The sequence below is a fragment of the Zingiber officinale genome, chromosome 2A (genome assembly GCF_018446385.1).
Source record: "Zingiber officinale cultivar Zhangliang chromosome 2A, Zo_v1.1, whole genome shotgun sequence".
NCBI lineage: Eukaryota > Viridiplantae > Streptophyta > Magnoliopsida > Zingiberales > Zingiberaceae > Zingiber > Zingiber officinale.
Window position 1 is genome coordinate 53,085,361 of NC_055988.1, and position 24,068 is coordinate 53,109,428.

The window sequence follows — 24,068 nt, forward strand, 5'->3', positions numbered from 1 at the left end:
AGGGTCAATGTCGGGACCCCTTCCCTGGCTCAGCACTGACATTTTTTGTGTTGCAGAGCGGAGCGGAGTCTACATCCCGTCAACGCATCAGCCACATCTCCAACTTGCCATCTCCACGATTTTCAGACAAGATCATATTGGCGAGGTAGCCTACATCCGAAACACGAAGATGGAGGACGCTGGATGACTCACCACGACGACTTTAACAAAGGAGGAGCCGGATATGCTAATATAAGTCCGAGCGGCAAAAATGGTGGAGCAACAACAGCAACAGGTGTTGGCCGAGCGCTAGGTACAGGAGCTCGCGGCCTTAGAGGAGCTAGGCCGAGTAGATAAGAAATGAGGATCCTCCTTCAACGACCCGCACGCTCGGGATACACTTCGTTGACGATCGGTGAGTATAACGGAACGATCGATCCAGACAACCACCTGACCTAGTTTGATAACGCGGCCACACTTTATCAGTACACCGACAGGGTGAAGTGCCGGGTCTTCCTCACTACCCTTTTCTCAGCACAACGCTGGTTTAGAGGAATTTCGATCGGCTCGATTCATAGCTCTAAAGACTTCTGAGCGATATTCTTGCACCACTTCGCTAGTAGTCGCCGCTACCAGAAGACGAGCGTTAACCTGTTTTCCTTGAAGCAAGAGCTTAAGGAGGCATTGACGGCCTACATCAAGCGGTTCAACTAGGTGGTCATGGATATTCCATCGGTTTCCTCGGAAATATTAGTGAACGCCTTCGCCCACCGAAGGAGAGTTCTTCTGCTCACTCATTCGGAGGCCGTCGAAGGACTTTGACCACCTGCTTAGGAGGGCCATGGTGTACAGAAACGTGGAAGAGGCCTAAGCAACAAGAAGAAAGGAGGCGCTTGCCGAGCCCGTAGGAGCACCTGAGCGGCGGCAACCTAGTAGTTATCAACCACCCAAGAGGCCCCAAGTTGGAGGAGCCCAAAACACACATCGTACAACATGTGGCAGCCGGTCGCCCAAAAGTTGCAAAAGGCAAGTCATGGATGCCAATATTCTGCTCCATCAGTCGGCAACACACAACATGCGTGATTGCTATGACCTGACACTAATTGCTAGCAAACCAGCTTTGTGGGGATATCACCATCTCCTGATTGACGCCATAAATGTCGATCAGCCGACCGAAGGGACGAAGAGAGAACGACAGCCGAACCACGTCTTCATCAGCCTCTGCGGAGGAAGAACACAAGTCCCGCCCGAGTTTTTGCTGAGCGGAACATACCCTCGGCTCGAGAGGAAGAAAACAGGAGCAATTCCGCTCGGGAGAAAATCGGAATGATCGCCGGTGGGCCGACCGACGGTGATTCAAATCGAGCTAGGAAGTTGCACGCGTGGTGGCTAGAAATACATTTTGTTGGATGCAGCAAGGAGAAGGCCGATGATCCTGAGATTAGCTTCAATCCCCGAGACTTAGAGGAAGTGGAGATCCCTCATGACGACGCCTTGATCATCCAGGCGGTAATCGCTAACTATACCATCCACCGAACTTTTGTTGATACAGGTAGCTAAGTGAATATAATATTTAAGAAGGCGTTCGATCAGCTGTAAATTGATTGAAGCAAGTTGTGCAGTCAATGACAACCCCGTTCTACGTGTTCATAGGCAACGAAGTATTACCGATCGGCCAGGCTCGACTGCCATATTGCTCAGAGAGGAGCCACTCAAGAGGATGAGGACCATAAACTTTATTGTGGTGGACGCGCCATCCGCCTATAATGTTATATTGGGTTGACCGGTCCTTAACGAGTTCCGAGTGGTGGTGCCCACTTTTTGCCAGAAAATTAAGTTTCCTGTAGACAACGAGGTGGGTGAAGTTAAAGGCGACCAATTGGACGCTCGGTGATGTTACATCGAGATAGTCAAGTCGGAAGTAAGAGCCGTGCGGAAGGCCCTGCGCTTGGAAGTGAACGTCGTCAGGGAAGAATCTCTCGCGCTGATCTACGAGGAAAAGGAGGAAGTCTAGATTCATCCCAATCGATCGGAGGCCACCACTTTCATCACTACTGACTTGACAGAGGAGAAGAAGGCAGAGTTGGTCACCTATCTTAGGCGAAATCACGATGTGTTTGTCTGGTTGACCCACAAGTTCCCGGACATCTTGCCAAGGGTAGCTCAGCACGAGCTTCCGTCCGACCAGATGCTCGGTCTGTGAAACAGAGGAAGAGGGACTTCAGTGCAGAGCAGAACTAAATCACTTGGGCGGAGATAGAAAAACTGCTGGAAGCCGGTCACATCCGCGAGGTTTAGTTTCCAACTTGGCTTGCTAATGTCGTGCTAGTCTCCAAACCGGATAACAAATGACGAGTCTACATTGACTTTCGCAATCTGAACAAGACTTGCCCGAAGGACTTCTATCCCATATCCAGGATAGGGACTCTATGGCTAGTTGCAAGCTGATCTGCATGGTCAACGCATATTAAGGTTACCACTAAGTGTCGCTCGCTCATGAGGATCAAGAGAAGGTCAACTTCATCACTGCCAACAGAACTTATTGTTACAATGTCATGCCATTCAGATTGAAGAATGTTGACGCCACCTACCAAAGACTAATGAACAAGGTGTTCCAACGATAGATTGACCACAACATGGAGGTATATGTTGATGATATATTAAAAAAATCCCTCTGAGCTGTTGACCTTTGTGCAGACATCATGAAACTTGCAATACTTTAAGGGTGTACGGGATAAAGCTGAACTCGAACAAGTGCCTGTTCAGAGCAAGGAGTGGCCACTTCCTCGGATACATCGTCGCCAAATAGAGGATCGAGGCAAATCTAAGCAAGGTGAAGGCACTGCAGGACATGCCCCCGCCCCATAACTTAACGGAGGTCCAACAGCTGACCAGACCGAACACCGCGCTATCAAGGTTCATCTCCAAGTCATTTGACAGGAGTCACCCGTTCTTCAAGATATTGCGCCGAACGACTAAGTTCTAGTGGGACGCAGAATGCGACAAGGCGCTAGAAGAGCTCAAGGAGTACCTTACCTCCTTGCCTGAATTAGCCAAGCCCATCGCTAGCGAGTCGCTAATGATTTACTCGCCATCCACTGATTATGTTGTTGGCTCGGCATTAGTACGGCAAAACAACTATGAGCAACAACTTGTATATTTTCTGAGTCATATATTAAAATATGTAGAGTGTCGCTACACCTGTCTCAAACAATTAGCCTATGCGCTATTACTCACCGCTCGAAGACTCTGTCCATACTTTCTATTACATCTGATCATTGTGATGACCAACAGAACCTTGGGAAGAGTTCTTCTAACCCAGAGGCATCCGGACGCCGAGCCATACGCGATTTGAAAAATATACGTAGACGGATCATCCACTCGGCAAGGTAGTGGGATTAACATTCTCTTGATTTCACTTCTGGAGGACAGGATGCAACTGTCCATGCAACTAGACTATCGGGCTACAAACAATGAAGCCAAGTACGAGGCCTTAATAGCCGTCTTGCAGGCAACTCGGCACGTCGGAGCTGCAAAAGTCATCATCCATTTGGATTCTCAGTTGGTCGCTCAGCAGCTATTGGGGGCGTTCGAAATAAGTATCTCTTGACTCAGGCTATATGCATAAGCTTTTGAGAAGTTGAAGGCAAACTTTCAAGAAGTTGTTATACAGAAGATTGCCCGCTCGGACAACCAGATCGCGGATGAGTTAGCTAAATTAGTTAGTTCATTGTCACCGATCATGATAGAGCAATTGATCGAGCAAGTCTCATTGGTGGCTCACATCGATAGGATGGATGGAATAAACTTCCCGAGCGACTGGAGGAGCCCATTGATAGAGTTCCTCCGGTCGAATAGCATTCCAGCCGATCAGGAAGAAGCTCGCCTTCTAAAAAAGAGGGTCGGACGGTTCACTCTGATCAGAGACCAGTTGTATAAAAGAGCTTTCTTTAGGCCATTGCTCAAGTGTGTCGGACCGGAGGACGTCGAGTACATTCTTCAAGAAGTGCATTAGGGCTCCTGTGGAAGTCACTCGAGCGGCAAATCGTTGGCCCGAAAGATCCTGTTGGCGGGATATTTTTAGCCCACACTGCAAGATGATGCCTCTCGGACAGTGGCCACCTACCTATCGTGTCAAAAATATCACAACATCCAACACCGACCGACCGAGGAAATGAAGGCATCCATGGTATCTTGTCAATTCAACCAATGGGGCATGAATATCGTTGGACCATTTCCAATGGCGACTGGTCAGTGCAGATTTCTACTTGTCGTACGTAGTATATTATTTCTCAAAGTAGGTGGAGGCTAAGCCGCTAGCCAAGATAACTGAACACATGGTCATCAAGTTCATATGACAAAATATCCTATGTTAGTTCAGTATCCCTCGCCGGCTCATCTTAGATAACGGAAGGTAGTTCGCCGGACGGAGACTCAAGGAGTGGTGCGAGGACTATGACATAGCTCAGGCTTTTACCTCAATGGCCCATCCTCAGAGCAACGGCCAGGTGGAAGTCACCAACCGGGGAATCCTTAGGGGCTTATGGGCTCGGCTTAACCATGCTAGAGACAGCTGGGTCAATGAGTTTCATCTGGTGTTTGGAGGAGAAGCGGTAGTTCCAGTGGAGGTTGGAGCAGAGTCCGATCAGGTGCATCTCTAGGACGAGGAGAACACTGAGTGGAGACTCATGGGGCTTGACTTGGTGGACGAAGCGCGGGATAAGACCGCCATCTGGATGATGGCGTACAGGCAGTGCATAAGGCAAAATTACAACCGGAGGGTGTTCCCATGGTTATTCCAGGTCGGCGACCTAGTGTGGAAAAGAATAAAATCGGTCGACAACGTCACCAAGCTAGAGATTCCCTAGGGAGAACCTCTTAAAGTCGTTCAGAAGCTCCGCTCAAGAGCCTACTACCTACTGGATGAAGACGGGAGAAAGCTCGAGCGACCCTGGAGCGCGAACCATCTCCATTCCTATAGGGTTGGGTGAGAGGTGCGTGGTTAAATCTAGATGTACTTGTATAAGTGTGTGTCTTGTGAATGCAGGAAGACAATGAATAAAAATCCAAAGTGTTCCAGATTCTTGTATCATTCGGCCAAGTTAACAGTTGAGCAACCACTATAAATCCTGGTTTTCATCAACAGTCGAGCGACGACTATAAACCCTGATCTTCGTCAACAATCGAACGATGACTATAAACCCTTGTCTTCGTCAACAGTCTAGCAGCGACTATAAACCTTTATTTTCATTAATAGTCGAGCGACGACTATAAACTCTAGTCTTTATCAGCAGTCGAGCGGTGACTATAAATCCAAGTCTGCACATCAACAGTCGAGCGGCGACTATAAACCCAAGTCTACGCATCAACAGTCGAGGGGTAGCTATAAACTCAAGTCTACGACGAATAATAGCCGAGCGGCGGCTCTAAAACCGAGTCGGCGATGAATAAGGCCGAGTGGCTTCCTAAAGTCATAAAGTAAGGTTAACAGGTCGAGTAGTGACCAAAGCAAGGACGCATCACTATGATATAGCCGCTCGACTTCTATTGGAATGAGCATGCGGAAATCTCTGAGAGTAGCTACACTGACGAGAAAGCGGGGAGTTACACTTAGAAAAATTTCATAAAATGCTAAGTGGTACAAAGTCTCACCAGAGCCGAACGGCGATGTATCGCTTAACAATGGTAAAATCTAACAATGTGAAGAAATACTGAACGACGATGCATGAAGGAATGCTTATAAAAATTAACAAAAGAAAGATGCGCCGAACGGGCGATCATGCATTGACACTTTGAAGATTTTTTTCAAAACATCGAGAGGCATTACAAAAAGAAGCCTGCGGAGCAGAGATGGGGGGTCACTCGAGGTAATCCAGCACGTCATCCGGCATCGACTCGGTTAGATTCTCCCTGTTGATCACCTTGTTGGTTAATGCAGACGAAAGATAACCGTCGTCCTTCAGCTGGTCAAGAGTCCCATTAATTCTGAAGTTGAAGAGGCAGAGCGCTCGGTTGGTGAACCGGTTGTTGAAGGCGTCCAAGCGGAGATAATCCCACTTGAGGACTTCAAACCGACTAGGCTTTGCATTTTGATAAATTTAGAGGGCCGATCGGGATGTTTCTAACTCGGCTTTCAACGATTCCAAGTCAGCATCCTTGGCGGTGAGCTGGGCCTTCGCCGCAGCTTGCTCCGATCGACTCTCTTGCTTGGCACTCAGCGCGGCCACAACCTCCTTAAGATTCTGAGCCAAGACCCGGGCCTCCTTATTCTTGATATCTAGGTCTTTGATGGCTCGGAGCTTCCGAGCGTTGGCGAAATTGATCTTCAATTCAAATGAGCTGGCTTGCTTGTTGAGCCTCGCCAGTTGCGAAACCTGCTCAGCACTCTTGGCCTTCTCCTCTTGCAGCAGCTCGGAGCTCTTCTACAGATCGACCTTCAGTTGGGCCGCCGCAGCTGTTGGACTTCATGCTCCAGAAAGACTAGCCTTTGGCACATGGCTAGGCTCTCGACCCAATACTACATCAACAATAAGATTGTAAGTGTCGAATGGATAAAAGCAAGTAAATATAAAGACAATATACATATCCAGTGACCATATGGGTATGGCTGTTCGCAAGCTCCCTTGGTGAGATGACTGAGTAGGTATGAAATTTCTTTTTTTAAAAGAAAAATGCTCATGGCAGATGCAAGTGCATAAGCATGTATTTCATGGATACCTAGCACCGATATAAATCTCTTAAATGCACTCAACAACCTCTCTCAATAGACTTTGAAGGGTGGGAAGGGGTAGGCAGAGGAATCAATTTATTGGTTGATGATTTTTAGCCCATAGATGACTTTAGAAGGACAATTACCCATTATTTGATTTACAAAATTATTAGGAAAACTTGGCAATGGATAAGATGGAATTACATTTTTTTTTCTCGCTATCGGAGACATCTAAGTTTTCTAAGCTTAGGTTGACTATCTCAGTTTCATTGTTGATTTGGGGATGAAATACTATTGAAAATTTTAGCTAAGTTCCAACTAGTTTCTATATTTTTTTTCAAAAGCAAAAATTTAACATCCCTATGAGACACTATTGATATGAATAACTCATGCAATGTAATAACCTTCTTGGAGATCAACTTGTTTATGTGAGATTCCTTATTTGTTTTCTATTGGCGATGGAATGGCCATTTTATCAATTTGTCTTTGGCAACTAAGATGTAATTGTTACGTCTATTAGTTTAGGGCAATCCTAAACTAAAGTTCATATCCTTTTAATTTTCACAAGAATGTAATAGTTGTGTATCCAAGCATGCGTTTTACTTATTAGTTTTGGCCTTTAAGCATATACAACACAGAGATATAACCAAATAACGTCTTGTCTAAGGGATGACCAAAATGATCCATCTATGATAAGGATTATGGTCCTCTCTTTTATAGAGCGTCTTGTGAGGCCATTTGTGTGTAATTCCTAAACTAAAAAAAAATTAATTAATGTCTGAGAGATACATAAGTGTGTATTAAACATATAGTTGTCCCTAATTGTGAAGTTAACTAAATTACAATGATTCTTATCTTGAATATCTTTAAAAATATCAATATTTTGAGTTACTACTATTATTCTAAATTATTAGCATCTGTTATTACTAATTAAGATAATCTTCAATTATCATCATTTAATCAATATCTATGAAGGTCTATAAATCAACTACCAATAAATCCACTAAGAGGTGAACCACTGAAGTCATTATTCTTACAACGTAATGATTTTTCTCTATTTAACTTTAGATATTCTAGTATAAGATTATATTAGAGTTTTCACTTTTTAGTATTTCTTTTCTGCATTGGGCATTTTTATTATTTTAATTTTTTTTACCACAATTATTCTATTTTGCATTCACATCTTATCTATTACTTGTACAACTGACTTGACTTTCTAGTATAAATTATGCTAATTTAATTATATATCATCTTAGGATTTATAGATAAGAGATCTATAATATAAAAATAGATCATCAAGTAGCATAATAGGTCATGCTTTAGAATATCCAATTTTTATAACAACTCTTTACATGTTAATTCTTATATGAAACCCCCCACATGTGAATATGAAAGAATATCAATCTATTTAACCCTCTAATGGTTTAATATTTAAAACTCATTTCACTATTTTAATTATTATATTATATTATTATTTTTAAAAATATAATCATTTTATTTATTTATATATGCACAAGGAAATGTTTACGAGTGCAAAGATAGATTTTTACCCACTTCTGTGTATAGCCAAAAAGTCTAAGCATCAGCAAATCAATATGCTCTACTAAAACACGTCTACAAATACAAAAATAATGATCAAGCCTTTTATCCCATTAAATAAGGTCAACTATATAGATTTTCTTACGCCAATCAGGACTCGATCCCCGACTATATCTTAATTTATATTAAATGAATTTTATTATGTTTTATCATTACCAATCAAATCTTCTTTATTCTCTCTTTTTCTTAATTAATGTACGTATTTCTCAGGGTCGTACATCACCTAACTCTATATCATGTTAAATGAATCTATCGGAGTTTTCATTCAATAGGTGCAATTTTGATTTTCTCTATAGTGTTATCATTTCTTATTTTACTCATTTTTGCATATCTGCACATTTACTTTAGCATCATCATCTATACGACTCTCATCTTTTGCTCTTGATTCATAACCCAACATTTAGTTCTATATATCACAGCAGGTCTTACTGTCATTTTGTAAAACTTCCCTTTAAACTTTTGATGTACCTTACGATTGCAAAGAATATATGATGCACCTTTCCATTTTAACCATTTTGCTTGTATCCTATATAAAATATCTCTATCAACCTCTCTATCCTTTTGCAATAACGATTAATACTTAAAATTTTAAGTTACAAGTAGCTCGTCATCTCCTATTTTAACAATTATCTTGCTACGTCTACTATTACTATATTTAAATTCCATATATTTGTCTTGACTGTACTAAGTTTAAAAAAATTTCAATAAAAGTGTTTTCCGCTAAGATTTGAACTTAACATTTAATTCTTCACGTGTCTTGTCGAAGAAAAGGTTCCTGCAAACAACATTCACGATGATAACATGCCTTATATGTGTCGAGTAAGTTCATCTATAACTAATGTAAAAAGATATGGACTTAGAGTTGATTTTTGATGTAAGCCTATTTTTATGGAAAATAATTCAATTAATCCGCTTGGAGTCTTTTATCTTCTCATTACTTACTCATACATCTCCTCCATTGTTTTAATATATGCTACGTTAACACCTTTCTTGTCATTATATCTTATCATTACATCCCTATACATTTTCTTTAGACTCTTATGATAAACTCATCCTATATTAATGAACACACCATGTGTAAATCTCTTAACTTTTAGGATCACGGAAAATCTCATTTCTTCCTTGCTCATTAAAATGATCCACTTGCAATAAAATTATTATGAAAAAATATATATACAAGTTACAATCAATAACAATAACAACCAAGTCTTAATCTTATTAAGTCGGGTGAGCAATATGCATCCTCATACACCATTAGGCTCAATCCTCTACTATATTCTCATCTATATTAAATGAATTTTATCTTATTTTATCGTTGCTAATTAAATCTTCTTTGATCTCTCTCTTCCTCAATTAATATGCGTATTTATCAAGGTCTCACATTGTTTAACTAGGGCATTTATTAGTCGTCTAAGTACATGCTTATATCATCTTAAACACATCTCCTGAAGTTTTTCTTTAATAGGCGAAATTCCAACTCTCTCTATTGTTCTCATATTTATCCTACCTTAACATGCTCGGCAACTCCCAACTTTTACTCATGTGCTCGATTCATAGCCTAATATTCAGCGTCATATAACATAGTATGTACTTTACGATTACAAAGAACACTTGATATCCGCCTCCATTTCAATCATTTTATTTTATTTAGGTAAGATTTGTTATTTTCCTCTCGCGGTTTATCTACTGTCACGCTCTACAAAAGTTAGATTGTCGTAAAGTTAGCTTCTCTCACCATGTATGAATTGCAGTAGTGTCTTAGCAACATAAAGACAAAAATTAACTAAACTTACTAAATTCATACCTATGAAGAGACTCCACCAATGTTGTACACAAATCTCAATAGATAAAGTTGGAGGTCAAAAACTCCATAATGAGCATAAAATACGATATAAGAGAGAAATCTATGATGTAAATAACATGTTATATAAGAAAATCCAATGAAAAAGTAAATTTTCAAGGTTTCAACAATCTCTATCATAAATATTTCTTAAATCAGCTTTTAAACAATTCATCATTGTTTTTATTTTCTCTTTTGTTCTTTTACAAGTATTCATATTTAGTTTATCAAGGAATCCATATATAAACATATTTTATAAGGGCAGTCGACTTGAAAATCTACCAAGTAAAAGATGCATTATATATAGAATGAATGACTCGCAATCCATCAAACATAAAGAATGCATCATAAACATATAAGAATATATATATAGGGTGAGCAGTTCACAATCCATCTAAGATGTATCGTATATACATGGGATGAACGACTTGTAATACATCCAATATGAAATATATCATATAAATATATATAAGGTGAACAACTTGCAATGTATCCGATAAAGACGTATCATATATATATATATATATATATATATATATAGGGTGAACAATTCACAATCCACCTAATAAAGATATATCGTATATACTAGGGATGACAATTTTTCCCGCGGGTTCGGGGCCCCGCGGGGAAAATTCGAAACGGGGATGGAGATCCTCGATTTTTTCGGGGATGGGGCGGGTTTGGGGTGGACCCACCCCGAATATTATTATTATTAATATTAATAAATAATAATAAGATTTTTTTAAAAGTATTAATAATAGTGTTAATATTAATATTAAATTTTTTGAAAATATTAATAATAATAATATTATTAATATTGATATTAATATTAATATTAATATTATCATTAATAATAATAATAATAATAATAATAATAATAATAATAATAATAAAAATTAAATTTGGGGATGGGGGTGGGGATGGGAATTTGATCCCTGTGGGTTCGGGGAATCCCCGAACCCGAAAAAATGAGGAGGGGCGGGGATGGGGGTGACAAACCCGTCCCCGCTCTGTCCCATTGCCATCCTTAGTACATACGTAGGATGAATAACTTGCCATCATCTAAAATAAGAATATCTTCTCATATAAAATGTTTGATGCCTACACACTCGCGAAAAGATTTAAAGGCCCTTTTTGAGCTTGGGGCTAATGCTTTAAGTATCGGTGTTATGTTTAGTATCTCGTTAATTTAATATTAGTAATAATGCAATTCCTTTCTAAGTGTAAACCGTTAATTTAATATAAGTAATAACACAATTCCTTTCTAAGCGTGAACCCAAAGTTCTATACTATAACTGTTGCATTTATTATCTCATCAATTTAGTTAAAATAATTATGTAGATCTTTCAGAGTGTCGTGATGAAGTTGTGGCATCTGTCATGCTTTGAAATCAAGCAAAACGGTCGAAATATATCATTCTAGTAAATCGTTGAAATTGGATACTACTTGACACTAGAGTTCAAAATCTCGAGTCATGTCGTAGTTTCCGTCTTTGACTCAAAAGATATTATTCTAGTATCGTGCCAACACTCCAATACATGTATCGATAACAAATTGGAGGTTGAAGGAGGAAGACGATGAAGTAAAAGGAGGAGGCATTATTTGCGTTGAGTGGTATCAAGTTTTCATAATTTACCGGAATGATATGTTTCAAACATTTTCACCCAACATGGTACAAAATTTAAAACCATGCTCAACATAGACAATATTTCCTTTCTATGCTTCATCTCCTTCCTTTTAAAACTCCAATCCATTATCAACACCATGCATTGAAACATTGATACGATATCGAAACAAAGATCGAAACTTTAGCACAACTCGAGATTTTGAACCTTGGCATCAACTACCTATTACTTTATTAGTTAGCATAATTAATTATATAATTTAATTTGTCATTGTTCTTAAAAAGAGAACAAACAATATAGGTATACAATTATGAATACAAAAGGACAGGCAGCATGAATGAAAGTTGTCAAGCAATAAGAGTAAAAATGAATCATAAATATTTCTACTTTTTACAACTATATAATTGTAACATCTAATTTCATAAGTTTTTGAAGTCATGGTAATGGACACATCAGGTCATCAATGTGTGCCAATTGCAATGGAAGGAACCATTCTAAACTTGCTAGATTTGGACATTAGTCAGGTATTTGTACTCTTGAGGAAATGGCCTTTGCATCCATTAACATTAACTCGTTGCAGCACATCACATCTCTTACGTATGATGGAGTGCAGTGAGAGCTTAGTGGGTTGGTCTCCGAACAGTCAGGGTGGCACAAGGACGATGAGGCCACCGAGAACAATGAAAATCACTAAAGGTGAAAAAGGGGATGAGTGAGATGACAAGAGAAGACGGGAGTGGAGAGAGTTGTGACATTTGCAATGAAAAAGGAAAGAAAAAAAATAAAAAAACCAAAAAACAACTACACCTAGTGGGGAGGAGGTGATTAGGTTTTAATTGACATTTTGCAATTTTCTCCATTAATTTTAATAAAAATTATAATTTGATTCATAAAAATGACTGATGTAACAACTATTCTATAGATGCCCCTTTCCCCTTATTTTGTATTAAGCTGTCAAAACTTTTGAAAGTTTTGTTCTCGGTTTCATTCACCGCTTTCTTTACAACTTTCTTAGTTCTTATAAGTGTTTAATAACTTATAGATGTTCTTTTTCCATCACTTTCTCTCACGCTTCCTCATTTCACCGCCAAGGTTCTATATTTGATGGTGCCTTAACTCATTGATTATGCTCTTGGCTACTGATTTCAAATTTGATGTCATCTTATCTCATGTCCTATGCGAGTCGCTATGTATTCATCCTAATACTTGTGCTCATACCCTCTCCTTAAAGATATTTTATTTCCCATCCTTTAACCTCCCCCACTTGATCCCAGGAGCCACACATGTTTTCTATTAGCTATTATAAGTTTTATATTATTGCAAAATTCAATATAGTTTTTTCTTTTTCATTTCTTATTCCAAAACCATTACCTCCGTATCATGTTCCTCATTTCTTATTCGCCATTTATATCTCTTTCTATTAAAATCATCTTATTTTTTTATACTACCTCATCCTGGTGTTCTCAAAACCTATGTTTGGTGTCTTCATCAAATCTTGTTTAAGGTGCATATATATTAATTATATTAATAGTTTCTTTTGTTATCTTTATCTTGAGTGCTATAATCCAATTTCCTTTTCATACTACTACTATTTTGTTCCTTAACAAATTATTTACAAATATACGTATAACATTTCTCATTTTACTTTTTCTTGTGTACCATAACTTAACACTCAAGTTCTCTATCATCTTTGCATTCTCCCCTACCTATTTTGTCTTATCCTAATTATTGTATCTACTACCTCAAGTGTTTTGCTAATGAGTTTTCTTTCGTTTCACCTTCTAAATCTAAGATAATTGAATTTCCTATAATGCCTATTGTTATCTAATCTAAGGTGTGAGAACTTTTGCATCCGTAAGACTACACTCAAATTCTTATGGAGATGTATTAAACCTTTTCGAGACGTTGCAGTCATCCATACAATTTCAGGTACAACCTAGTATTAATGCAATAGTTTGATGGATTCATACATAGCATTTGTCTATGTTTTACTTGCAATCTAATGCAGCCCTCCTTTATTTGAGCTTGGAACTTGTTATGGCGGAGTTTATTCGACATGGGCGGAGTTATATACATATTATAGATGAGAAAAATTAAAATTTAATTAGTTGCATGTATATTTAACTTTGTAGAGTACGATGATTAAATTAATTAACAAATATAAAGAGAAGAGCAAACATATCTTAGCAATCTAATTAATTATTAAGTAAAAATTTAATTATAATAAAAATTAATTGATATTATTAATAATTTAATTAAATAAGTATCAAAATCATATTAACACAATTTGATACTTTGCCAAAATGGTATCGATTAATATTTGAAACTTTGGGATGATTTGAAATTTTAAAGCTTCGTTCAAGGTTCATATTATTCATAGTCTACCTATTATTGTTTCTTTGCTAAGGTGCACCTAGGAATCAAGAAGCCTTTGATCATTAGATTCATAACATAGTGCATAACTTCCTTATGTGCATGTATTTATTCCCTTGTAATTGTGTCAGTCTAAGTTCAATTCTTAATCTTGGAAAGGTTAGGGATTTATCTCTTGGATGTCAGAAACATGGCTTACGTTTTGTGCTGGGCGAAATGGGCATAATTTGTTGCTCTAATCATCACCCAACATTGGCACCGTGGGTTGTCGCGGGATCATGGAGGTGTCGTGATCCTGCGGCGAACTACGCGGGGTCGTAGCCCTACGGTGAACTACGTGGGGTCACGGTCCTACGACTGCAATCGCGGAGGCCATTGCCACGACGCCACCATGATGCAGGTGGGATGTAGAAGAAAACTTAGGTTTATAATTAAATTTAGAGTTAATAATTTCAATTCTAATAAAATTATCTCATCAATTTAATATATATTTTTGTTTATTTTAATTTTAAAATATATAATAAAATTTTTATTTATTTATTTACCATATGGAGGTGCCATGATCTCTTTTTTTTTTCCTTTTTAAAAAATATTTTATTGTTTTTATTTTTTAAATATTTAGGTTAACTTTTTTATTTTAATTAATATATTTTATATTTAAAAAGTATCATAATTATATCGGCATGACACGATATAGTATCGAAACTGTATTGTTCCGGTCATAAACTAAAACTCTAATGCGGTTGAGATTTTAAATCATGGTTAGAAGAATTAATTTTTTCATCCTATGCACGATACTATTATTTTTTTATTTATTTTTTGATAATCCAGGTGTCCAGACCCCTACATACCCAACTAATCGTGGAGATGGACAACCCTTCTCTTTATTTGTCCACCAAATAAATACGAAAGGGCTCACGGTAGTGCATCCGTAGTCCAATTTTCATAGTCCCTCCACTGTAGGGTTGCTTAGGCCTTGAACCGGGTACTTGAACCATGGATTTCTCAACATAGTTTTTTCCTCCAAATTAAGTGTCCACCCATGTCCGAGGATTGACCTATGGTGCTCTAGGAATCCACCTTGACACTTTACCATTGCCCCGTGCACGGGAGGGCATGCACGGTGCTATTATTGGTATTAATATAGTATCACCATTAGTCAAAATCTTATTATATTTTTAAATTTATTATTTTAAATTGTAACTTAATTGTTTATGTATATAAACTTATATTTAGTGGTATCAAAGCCAAGTAGAAGAGGATTGCAGAATTAGAACTGATTTGAATTCAAACATGTTGATTTTTGGCATGGTACAATACCAAAAATTTATTTATTTTTTCAATCAATGATTAAAACTCCTACATAAAACAAGTTTCAACTTTTGACTTAAAGTGTTGAATTGGCTTGTTGAAGGTGGGGAAGTAATAAAGGCAGGTGTGTATTTTGGTGACTTTAGGGAAAGCTATAAAAAAAGAAGTGTTAATGATGATGTATGAGAGTATGAAGAATATGTTATTGAAAAGAGAAAAATTAACACTTTTTTTTTTGTTATCATAATATAGAGAGGGGAGGTTATACCATCGTATCAAAGTTGTGGCCTTCTCCTAATGAGATTATTTGAGACAATCCTAACTCTAGGACCATCTGTTTAAATACTTAGTTGAGAAAGATGCGTCCGGGGTCAGTATAATCATCTTTTGCTACAACTAAGTTGAGAAAGATAAAATATTCTATTATATTCAGAGAGAAATATCACATCACATAATTGGGACACAAGACATTTATCTATTGGTTCAAGTCTCTTATATATATCCATATACTTGTGTACCATCTATAAAACTCAACTCCAATGTTTCTTGCTAAATACTTCTACTTTTAGATAACTAGAGCACAAGCATTTTATTACATTGGTACTGTTATTCTCCTTGATATCCAATCTTCCTGAGCTTAAACTAACAATGCTGATTCAGTGTTTACTTCAGTTTTTGAACTGATATCTTTTACTAAAATCTTATACTCTCTTCAGGTGCCTGAGGGACTTGAAATGTGTGTTCGACTTATGCTTCCTGGAGAGATAGCACTGGTCACTAGTCCTCCTGATTATGCATATGATAAATTTTCAAGGTAACTTTCTAAATTAAGTCATTTATTTTCAGAAAGTGAGTTTCTGAATTTCATTGTATCATTTCATTTACAGGCCTGCTAATGTTCCTGAAGGAGCTCATGTCCAGTGGGAAATCGAGTTGCTTGGCTTTGAGATGCCCAAGGTAATCTCAATTCTGATCCACAGTTCTCTAGCTAAAGTTACAATATGCCATGATCCTTATGCGCATGTTCATCTCGTTATCATTCTTTGTGCACTTACTAAGTGCATCATTTTAGGAATTATGGAATTGTTGGGTGTTTTTGTGAGATTAACTTCAAATTCTATTCTGCTGTTTAAATTTTACACTTGTTACATTAACCCACATTTGATTGCTGAATACAGGATTGGACTGGATTGACATTTCAAGAAATTATGGATGAGGCAGAAAACATCAAAAACACGGTATTCATTTTTGACCTATACATTCCCTCTTGTGAATTGATATTTTCATAATTCTGTTTAATCATATATTTGGTATTTAATTTTTTTGTTAATCTATCCATCTGTGAGAGCTTTCCTTGTTAGCATTGAAGGATAAGTAGTTTTGATAAATTTTAAGCATATGTTGCATCTGCTTTGTGGCACATCAGTATGATAAGATGATGAGAGACCATTTGCATATTCGTCAACTCTGTATCTACCTTTTTGTACCTGTCTACCACTTCTGTATCTTCGTCGGACATCGAAACTCAGACAATGATACTCCTAGTCTACACATCTCTTAATGATCATGTGTAAATAAATTTAGAAATAATTGTGTTGAACGCTAGGATCCACACCAGTTTCAAGTAAATGTACTGTGTCATCTAAGTGGCATAGGGCTTAGGGATAAAGTGTTTTGGCAGCTACCTGTCTACCTGTTGCACTTTCCTCATTTTATTGTGATGGGCTGAAAATGTTGACTAGGTTTTTACTTTTTTATGTTTGCTGCTCAATATTGTGTTTTTCTAGGGATTCACATGCTTTTTTGTTCTTCCATCTTAACATATGAATTCATTTCGAGTTTGCTGGAGAAAAACCATAAGTACTACTTGTTTTTTTTCCTTTTAGGGAAATAGGTTATTCAAAGAAGGGAAGTATGAACTTGCTAAAGCAAAGTATGAGAAGGTACAACTTGATTTTTTTTCATGTTTATGTTCTTAACAGGTTTCATTGAAATATTGTTGTACTCTGATGGTGTATTTAGTTCATGAAGATGACTAGTCTGTTCCCTTATGAGTTTTCACTAAATAAAAACTTTCACACGTTTGGTTTTTACAAGGACTTTAGATATTATTGAGTTATATTTGAAATGTTGAATGCTGAGTTCAAGTTTTGATATTATGTTTGATGCTTGTTAAGTAAAAGTTAATTTCGGATTAGCTGAAGTCACCAAGTAGGCATGATATGATAAGTAAGTTTAAATTGGATTTAATTTGGATTTCTTTGATCAGTTTAAATTTAAATTAAATTTATATACAAAATAATTTAATCTATAATAGTATATTTTATAAGATTAAAAAATATATTATATTTTTTTTAATATTTTTTTAACAATCTATTTCCTCCATGTTATGGAAGTTGTTTTTTCTTTGTTTATTTTGTGGATAGGAGGAAAAAAATAACTCTTTTAAGAGGGTTTTTTTTTCAATTTGACTTGATACATCATGATAGAGCCAGCAAAGTCATTTAGATTAGGCAGCATGAACAAGTCAAATAGGTCGGTTGAGATTCGAGATTCCATCGAGTTCGATAGACCAATCAGAAAAGGAGAGAGAACCAACAAGTCAATGTTCCTTATTAAGCTAGGCAAACAAGGTAGATTAGTTCTATTGGACTAGGCACTTGTACTAGTTAGACGAGCTAAAAAAAAATATTCATGCATGGTTGTTTTTTTCCTTGTGAGAATTATTCTTTTGTTTATTCTTTATAACATTCCTACAAACAATAGTTAAATGCATGAACCAAACTAAAGAATACTTGTTTGATATCCAATTGTCTATGCTATTTGTTGGAAATTGATTTGTCAAAATATTATTTGAGTGATGGAGGAGACCATGATATTCATCCATTTGCTTTGACTTGATCAAAAGAGGGCATGAGCTCATACATGAGCATGGTCCATGGACTCAAATGCTTGAATGCTAAAGTATGCACAAATGTTAGTTCATGTGTGATTAAAATCAAGGAATTTTTAAGAGGACATTAATTGCACGTGAAAGAATAGTAGTGCCATCCACACTTACTAGCATGGTGCGAAATGACACAATGGAAATTAGGGATGACAATTTCCTCCGAACTCAATCGAGGATGCGACATCCAATCTGAATGGAGGGACTACCGATATCTAATATCTAACCCGAATACCCGATTATATTATATTATATTATATTATATTATATTATATATATATATATATATATATCGATATTAGGAGTAGGTTATATAGATGTTTAATTTAGTTTTTTATTTATATCTCCTTTTTTAAAATATGATATTAATTCTAATATGTTTTTGTAGAATGATAATAGTTGGATGGAAGGAAGAAAAATTTAGTATAAAAGATATTCAATTCTTTAATGGGTCTAATATCCGATGGATATGGGCACGAAGGATATGGAATCTAATCCGAACCCGACCCATTCCCATCCCTATGGGAAATCATGTTGTTTGACATTGTCCAAATGAGTACCCCTTGATTAAGAAAAGAGAAGAAATATTTGTTGATGCAGCACAAGAAGAGAGACTGAATGTTGGAAGGTTTGTGGAGTAGAAATTGGGCAATAAAGAATTGTAGAAAGACTATAGAAACTTAGGTATCACACCTAAGGGTTTTGAGGCATCACATTATTAGAATTACACAACCTAAAGAATTCTCAAAAACTCAATTTATGTTTCATATTCCATCATTACAATAACATACATATTTATACTAGTAGATGAATTCATAGAAATCATAAAAGGACTCCTAAGGATTCACATAGGAGACATAAAGGACTTGTAAAGACTCACAAAGGAAATATAAAGGACTTTTTAAATAATATTAATTGACTCTAATTTTTCAAGTGTTGGAAGTTAAAACACATTAGAATTGTTGGAAATTTATAGATGACTTCTGACTTTCAAACTTTAACCCTTTGGAATTGATGAACTTTATATCATTTCTCAAATAGGCTCATCATTTTCTAAAGTATGTCCAATTAAAAGTTGGGCTTTGGAGTCTTTATTTCCGCGATTATAAATTTTTAATGGAGATTACCACTTGTCTCCATCATTTGGCTTTTCTCTTCCATTAATAGAAATATTTCATACTGCTCATTTACACTTGCTTACACTATTTCTCCATCACTATATACCCTAGGACTCATCTCTCAACTCACTCAATTCTCAAGTTATGATTTCTCCTCTAGAGTTCTTGTATCTTTCTCTACTCTTTAAAGAGTTCTGAGACTTTGAAAGTTCACCAAACACTCAAATTTGGAGTCTTATTTAGAATTGTAGCTCATTGCATCTTGGGAGACAATTACAAATAAATCATAAGCCCATAGGTGGGATAATATTGCCTTTAAGAAAGCAAAGGGTTTTATACCCTCTCACTTTGGCCTTAAATTTTCTTATTTGACTGGACAAACTGACTTAAAAGGATGTGTCGAGAATCAAGTCCATGGTCAACAAGACTATGCTGGTGATGATGGTACCAAAAGAATACCTCCCCCATCTGAAGTGGTGCCTCAATAGTCGAAGGGGTGTATCGAGAATCAAAAGGGGACATGATCCACGTTGTCATACTGATGCTCCATTTATTTGAGCTATTGACTTGCCATTGAGTTGATTGACCAGACCTAACCTATTAGACCAATTTCATTAACTGAGAAAAATTCCAACAACCCTATTGCTTAGCAATAGCTATTCTATTTCTTACCTCTTCCATTCTATGAACCAAGTGCACTATTAGATTATGACATCTTGGTTAGAGATGGGCGCAATGATTTTCATTTGCTCATAAAGTGTTGTTCTCAAACACCATGTTGCATAAACATTTCATCAATCCATAAAGTGTTGGAAAATTTTATGTTGCATACACTTTGTATTGTCATTCCATATTCTTACTTTCCTTGCCTTTCACATTTAGTTTTTTTTTTATAATAATTTTTACAGTGAGGTTTTTATTGGTAACTTTAGAAAAATTAGATCAGTCTTCCACCATCTTACTTCAGCAATATTTTCGTTTCTATTCATGAAAATTAGAATTACACATGCTTCTTGGCAGTGCCTGCAATATTTCTATAAAAAAAGTTCAAGCTGTTGTAGTATTCTTACTTCGGGTCATTATCTTTCACATAGGTGCTTCGGGAGTATAATCATGTAAATCCTCAAGATGATGAGGAAGGGAAAATCTTTTTGAATTCAAGAGTAAGACTATATTTCTTGTTAACTTCTGAAAAGTTGTACTTTAATTGAAATTCACTTCATCAAGAAGCCACTTTATAATCTTATTACTAATTTGGTGATGCTTGCAGAACACATTACAATTGAATGTTGCAGCCTGTTATCAGAAAATGGATGAACACAGAAAATCTATTGAGACTTGCAATAAGGTAAGAACTTTACATATTTTCAGAGTTCCATGAATGTAATGACAAACAAATACAAACAAAGAAAGCAGTCTGTTATTCAGCACCACTGTTGTAGCATTTCAAATAGATTTTTGATCATATGTGATGAAATATCAAAAGCCAAAGGAATTATATACTGACTCATCTTTACCATTCTGATTGCCCTTTTTTTGAGTTAAAGTGGTTAGGAACGATGGAGTGTGTTAAATTACTTTGAAGACTGATTGAGCCAACCAGACATTAGAAATATGGCTTGTTTCCGCCAGTTTATTCCTAAGATGCATCTACTGGATTGACCAACATCACAAGTTAAGCAGGAAATTGAAGAAGATAGATTCACCGATTTGGGTTTTACATGATGAGGGATTAGTAGTCCACCCTCTTGATCCTACCTTGTATCCCGAGCTATTGAATGAGGGGTTTGCTTAGAAACACCCTAATTGGGAGATCAGGGAGGCCATGCACCAAATTCCTTATTCTGTTGAATTTTTTTTCCCTGATGCATTTCCTAGTTTGAGCATATTTATTGGTTGGATACTTTGCATCAGATAACTGATGAGAGTGTAAATGGAATAAACGTGAAGCTTGAAATGAGAGAAATTTAAAAACTAGAGGTGCATTTGGTTATGGGAATGACTCTTGTGTTCCTATGAATCTCATGGAACAAGCATTTGTTTGGTTGCAAAAATAACCTTAGGATTTTAATTGCTGTGGAATTGTTATTCCCAATTCAAAATAGTTGTTCTTTATTCTATTGCATGAATAAGTATGTTGCATTTATTACATCCTTCAAATAGATTGACCCACCCACTTGGGTTAGATGTGCAGTTGAGACTCAACGTTCAATTGAGACAAGCAGACCAGATAGGTTAGTCAAGCAACTCGAGTCAGATATGTGACTGTCGGCTCAGAAGTGCTGATCATACCAGTCACACTAGTCAAGATATGTGACCAGATGGGCTAGCTAGTACTATAATTGAATATATGAATTGCAATTTCATAACTAATAAAAGAAATAAAAATAATATTTAAGATAGATGAATGTGAAATTTCTATTTACAATTTTTTTTATTCAACAAAAATATAATATCATCAATTAGATAAAAAAGTGAACGATTGAAATGAAAAAGAGCTTTTGTAGCTTGTGCAGTTGCCATGTGCTCTCTAGAATAAAAAAAAAGATTGTAAGACTAATATGATCCACCATAGTTTATGCATGGGAGTGTTGTGGGGAAGAGGTGAATAAAAATATTTTAGTGTGGCAAATATGATAATGCTATGTATAAATTGTTTAAAAATATATAAAAAAAATTATTTTTTATTTGAGAGTGATTAGGTGCAAATCAAATACAGAATAAAATGAGAATATAGGTTAAGATTGTACATACATGTTCAAAGGACTAACAGATGCTATAGTTACATAAGTTACACATTGATTAGAATATGTAGATGTGCGGAACTATGGAGATTGAAGAAAATCTTACTTATGGTAATAAAACGGTTTACATATTAGTACTAATATAACCTTACATAGAGTTCAACAGACTGATTTATGTGTCTCGTCTTGAATGATGATTTGGTGTGGATAATTGGGATAAATTGCTTGTGCATTTGCACATTTTTGGGAGTGTTAACATGAGGTAATTGGTGATGCAATTTGCTGATATTGTTTCATTCCAAGGGCAGGTGTTAGATGCTGGCCCTGCACATGTCAAGGCCTTGTATCGACGTGGCATGGCATACATGTTGCTTGGAGATTTTGTAGAAGCAAAGAAAGATTTTGAAATGGTATGTCATCTCCCTTCTGGATTTACATGCTTCATTTTTTTGATTTTATCAGAATTCATGTGCTAATGTTTCTAATTATCTAGATGATGAAAGTTGATAAAACTGCAGAACCTGATGCTATAGCTGCCCTTCTTAAGCTAAAACAAAAGGAGCAGGTACAGGACTCTGTTCTACAATATCTATTCTTAGCCTCTCTTTGACTTGATCATGATTGCCACTTTTTTCCCCCTTCAACTAGGAGACTGAAAAGAAGGCAAGGAGACAATTCAAAGGGCTATTTGACAAGAAGCCCGGAGAAATTTCTGAAGTTGGGAATGATGTAAAAGTTGGCAGCACTCCTGATGACTCAAAGCCTGAAACTCAGAACACCATGTTGGAAAAAGAAACTGGTGATAAGGATCACATTGATGGAGATGCCGCTGAGAGTATATATGAACCAGATAGGATAGGGCTTCTTGGCCGGTTATGGCCTTCTGGGAGTCGGATCTTTGCTGCTCTTGGATTGAACAAATGCTCAATACTGTGAAGTGATGTTCTGTTAGTGAATATTTCAAACTTGCAGATAGCTACTTAATCACCTTGTTTCCTCTCCAAAGTTGACCTTGTTTGGAGCTAGTAATTTAATTTTATTGCAGCTTCTGTTGTTGTTCTGTTGTTTCTCTAATCTCACAATTTTATTGTATACCAGTTAATGATCCTTGACCTTTTGTAAGTCTATGTATCCTGTATTCTATTCACATACTGGCCTTATATTGGACAATTCATGTAGGCAAGATGTTAATAAATGCAGCTATTTGCCTCGTCGGAGTCAAGGCTAACACAGTCAAGCCAAAAACACATTGGCCAAGCTATGCCTGCCTTGTACACGACTCAATCATCCCCGATCCATCTCTATTGGATTCCATCCACCTCAGGTAACTTAGCTAACCTGTGGTCTAGCTTGATTGAAGTGCACTTAACGTCAGACACTGTAAGGTATTCATTTGGCTACGTGTCTTAAATTGAGGTTCAATACATTTTAATAAATAATTGACATAGTTCTATAATCTGTTGTAAAACAACCATAGTATATTTGATGTATGCTAGAACTGGATGCTCGACTCAAAATGGGTGAATAACGATCGTGCAATCTTCATCTTTGATTTTATCTACTCTTGCTACAGATTAGCAAGGCTATAGATATTAGTAGTGGAAATAAAACAAATATTCGATCACGACTTTCCAATCACAAGCACATTAACTTTAACGTGTTGTAGCAGTCTTAGGGCCTACGATATGTTTGGATCACATTTGAAAAGCACCACTGATTTTTTCTTTCTTAGTCAACTATAGGAGGTGGTAAAATATCTTACAAGCCTAAGATTATAAATGAATTACAAGAAGGAAAAACTTAGAGAATACAAAGCTTCTAAT

General features: G+C 36.6%; 1 protein-coding gene across 1 annotated transcript; it reads left to right on the forward strand.

Annotated features, from left to right (window-relative positions):
• The first annotated feature begins 1,305 nt into the window (after positions 1 to 1,305).
• Positions 1,306 to 23,392, forward strand: LOC122043662 (peptidyl-prolyl cis-trans isomerase PASTICCINO1-like). Its single transcript, XM_042604266.1, has 10 exons — positions 1,306 to 1,531; positions 16,076 to 16,250; positions 16,324 to 16,393; positions 16,615 to 16,674; positions 17,323 to 17,379; positions 20,596 to 20,664; positions 20,772 to 20,849; positions 22,554 to 22,655; positions 22,739 to 22,810; positions 22,894 to 23,392. Exons 1-10 carry the CDS (start codon positions 1,306 to 1,308, stop codon positions 23,179 to 23,181), a joined length of 1,197 nt encoding a protein of 398 aa, XP_042460200.1. The 3' UTR covers positions 23,182 to 23,392.
• Positions 23,393 to 24,068: the final 676 nt, after the last annotated feature.

What these genes read in the sequence shown, in the direction of transcription:
- LOC122043662 (XM_042604266.1), top strand. Translation starts at nt 1,306, where the DNA reads ATGATCGCCGGTGGGCCGACCGACGGTGATTCAAATCGAGCTAGGAAG. An exon ending in CAGAAAACATCAAAAACACG is followed by an intron (nt 16,675 to 17,322) that starts GTATTCATTTTT and finishes TTTTCCTTTTAG; the next exon opens with GGAAATAGGTTATTCAAAGA. An exon ending in AGCTAAAACAAAAGGAGCAG is followed by an intron (nt 22,811 to 22,893) that starts GTACAGGACTCT and finishes CCCTTCAACTAG; the next exon opens with GAGACTGAAAAGAAGGCAAG.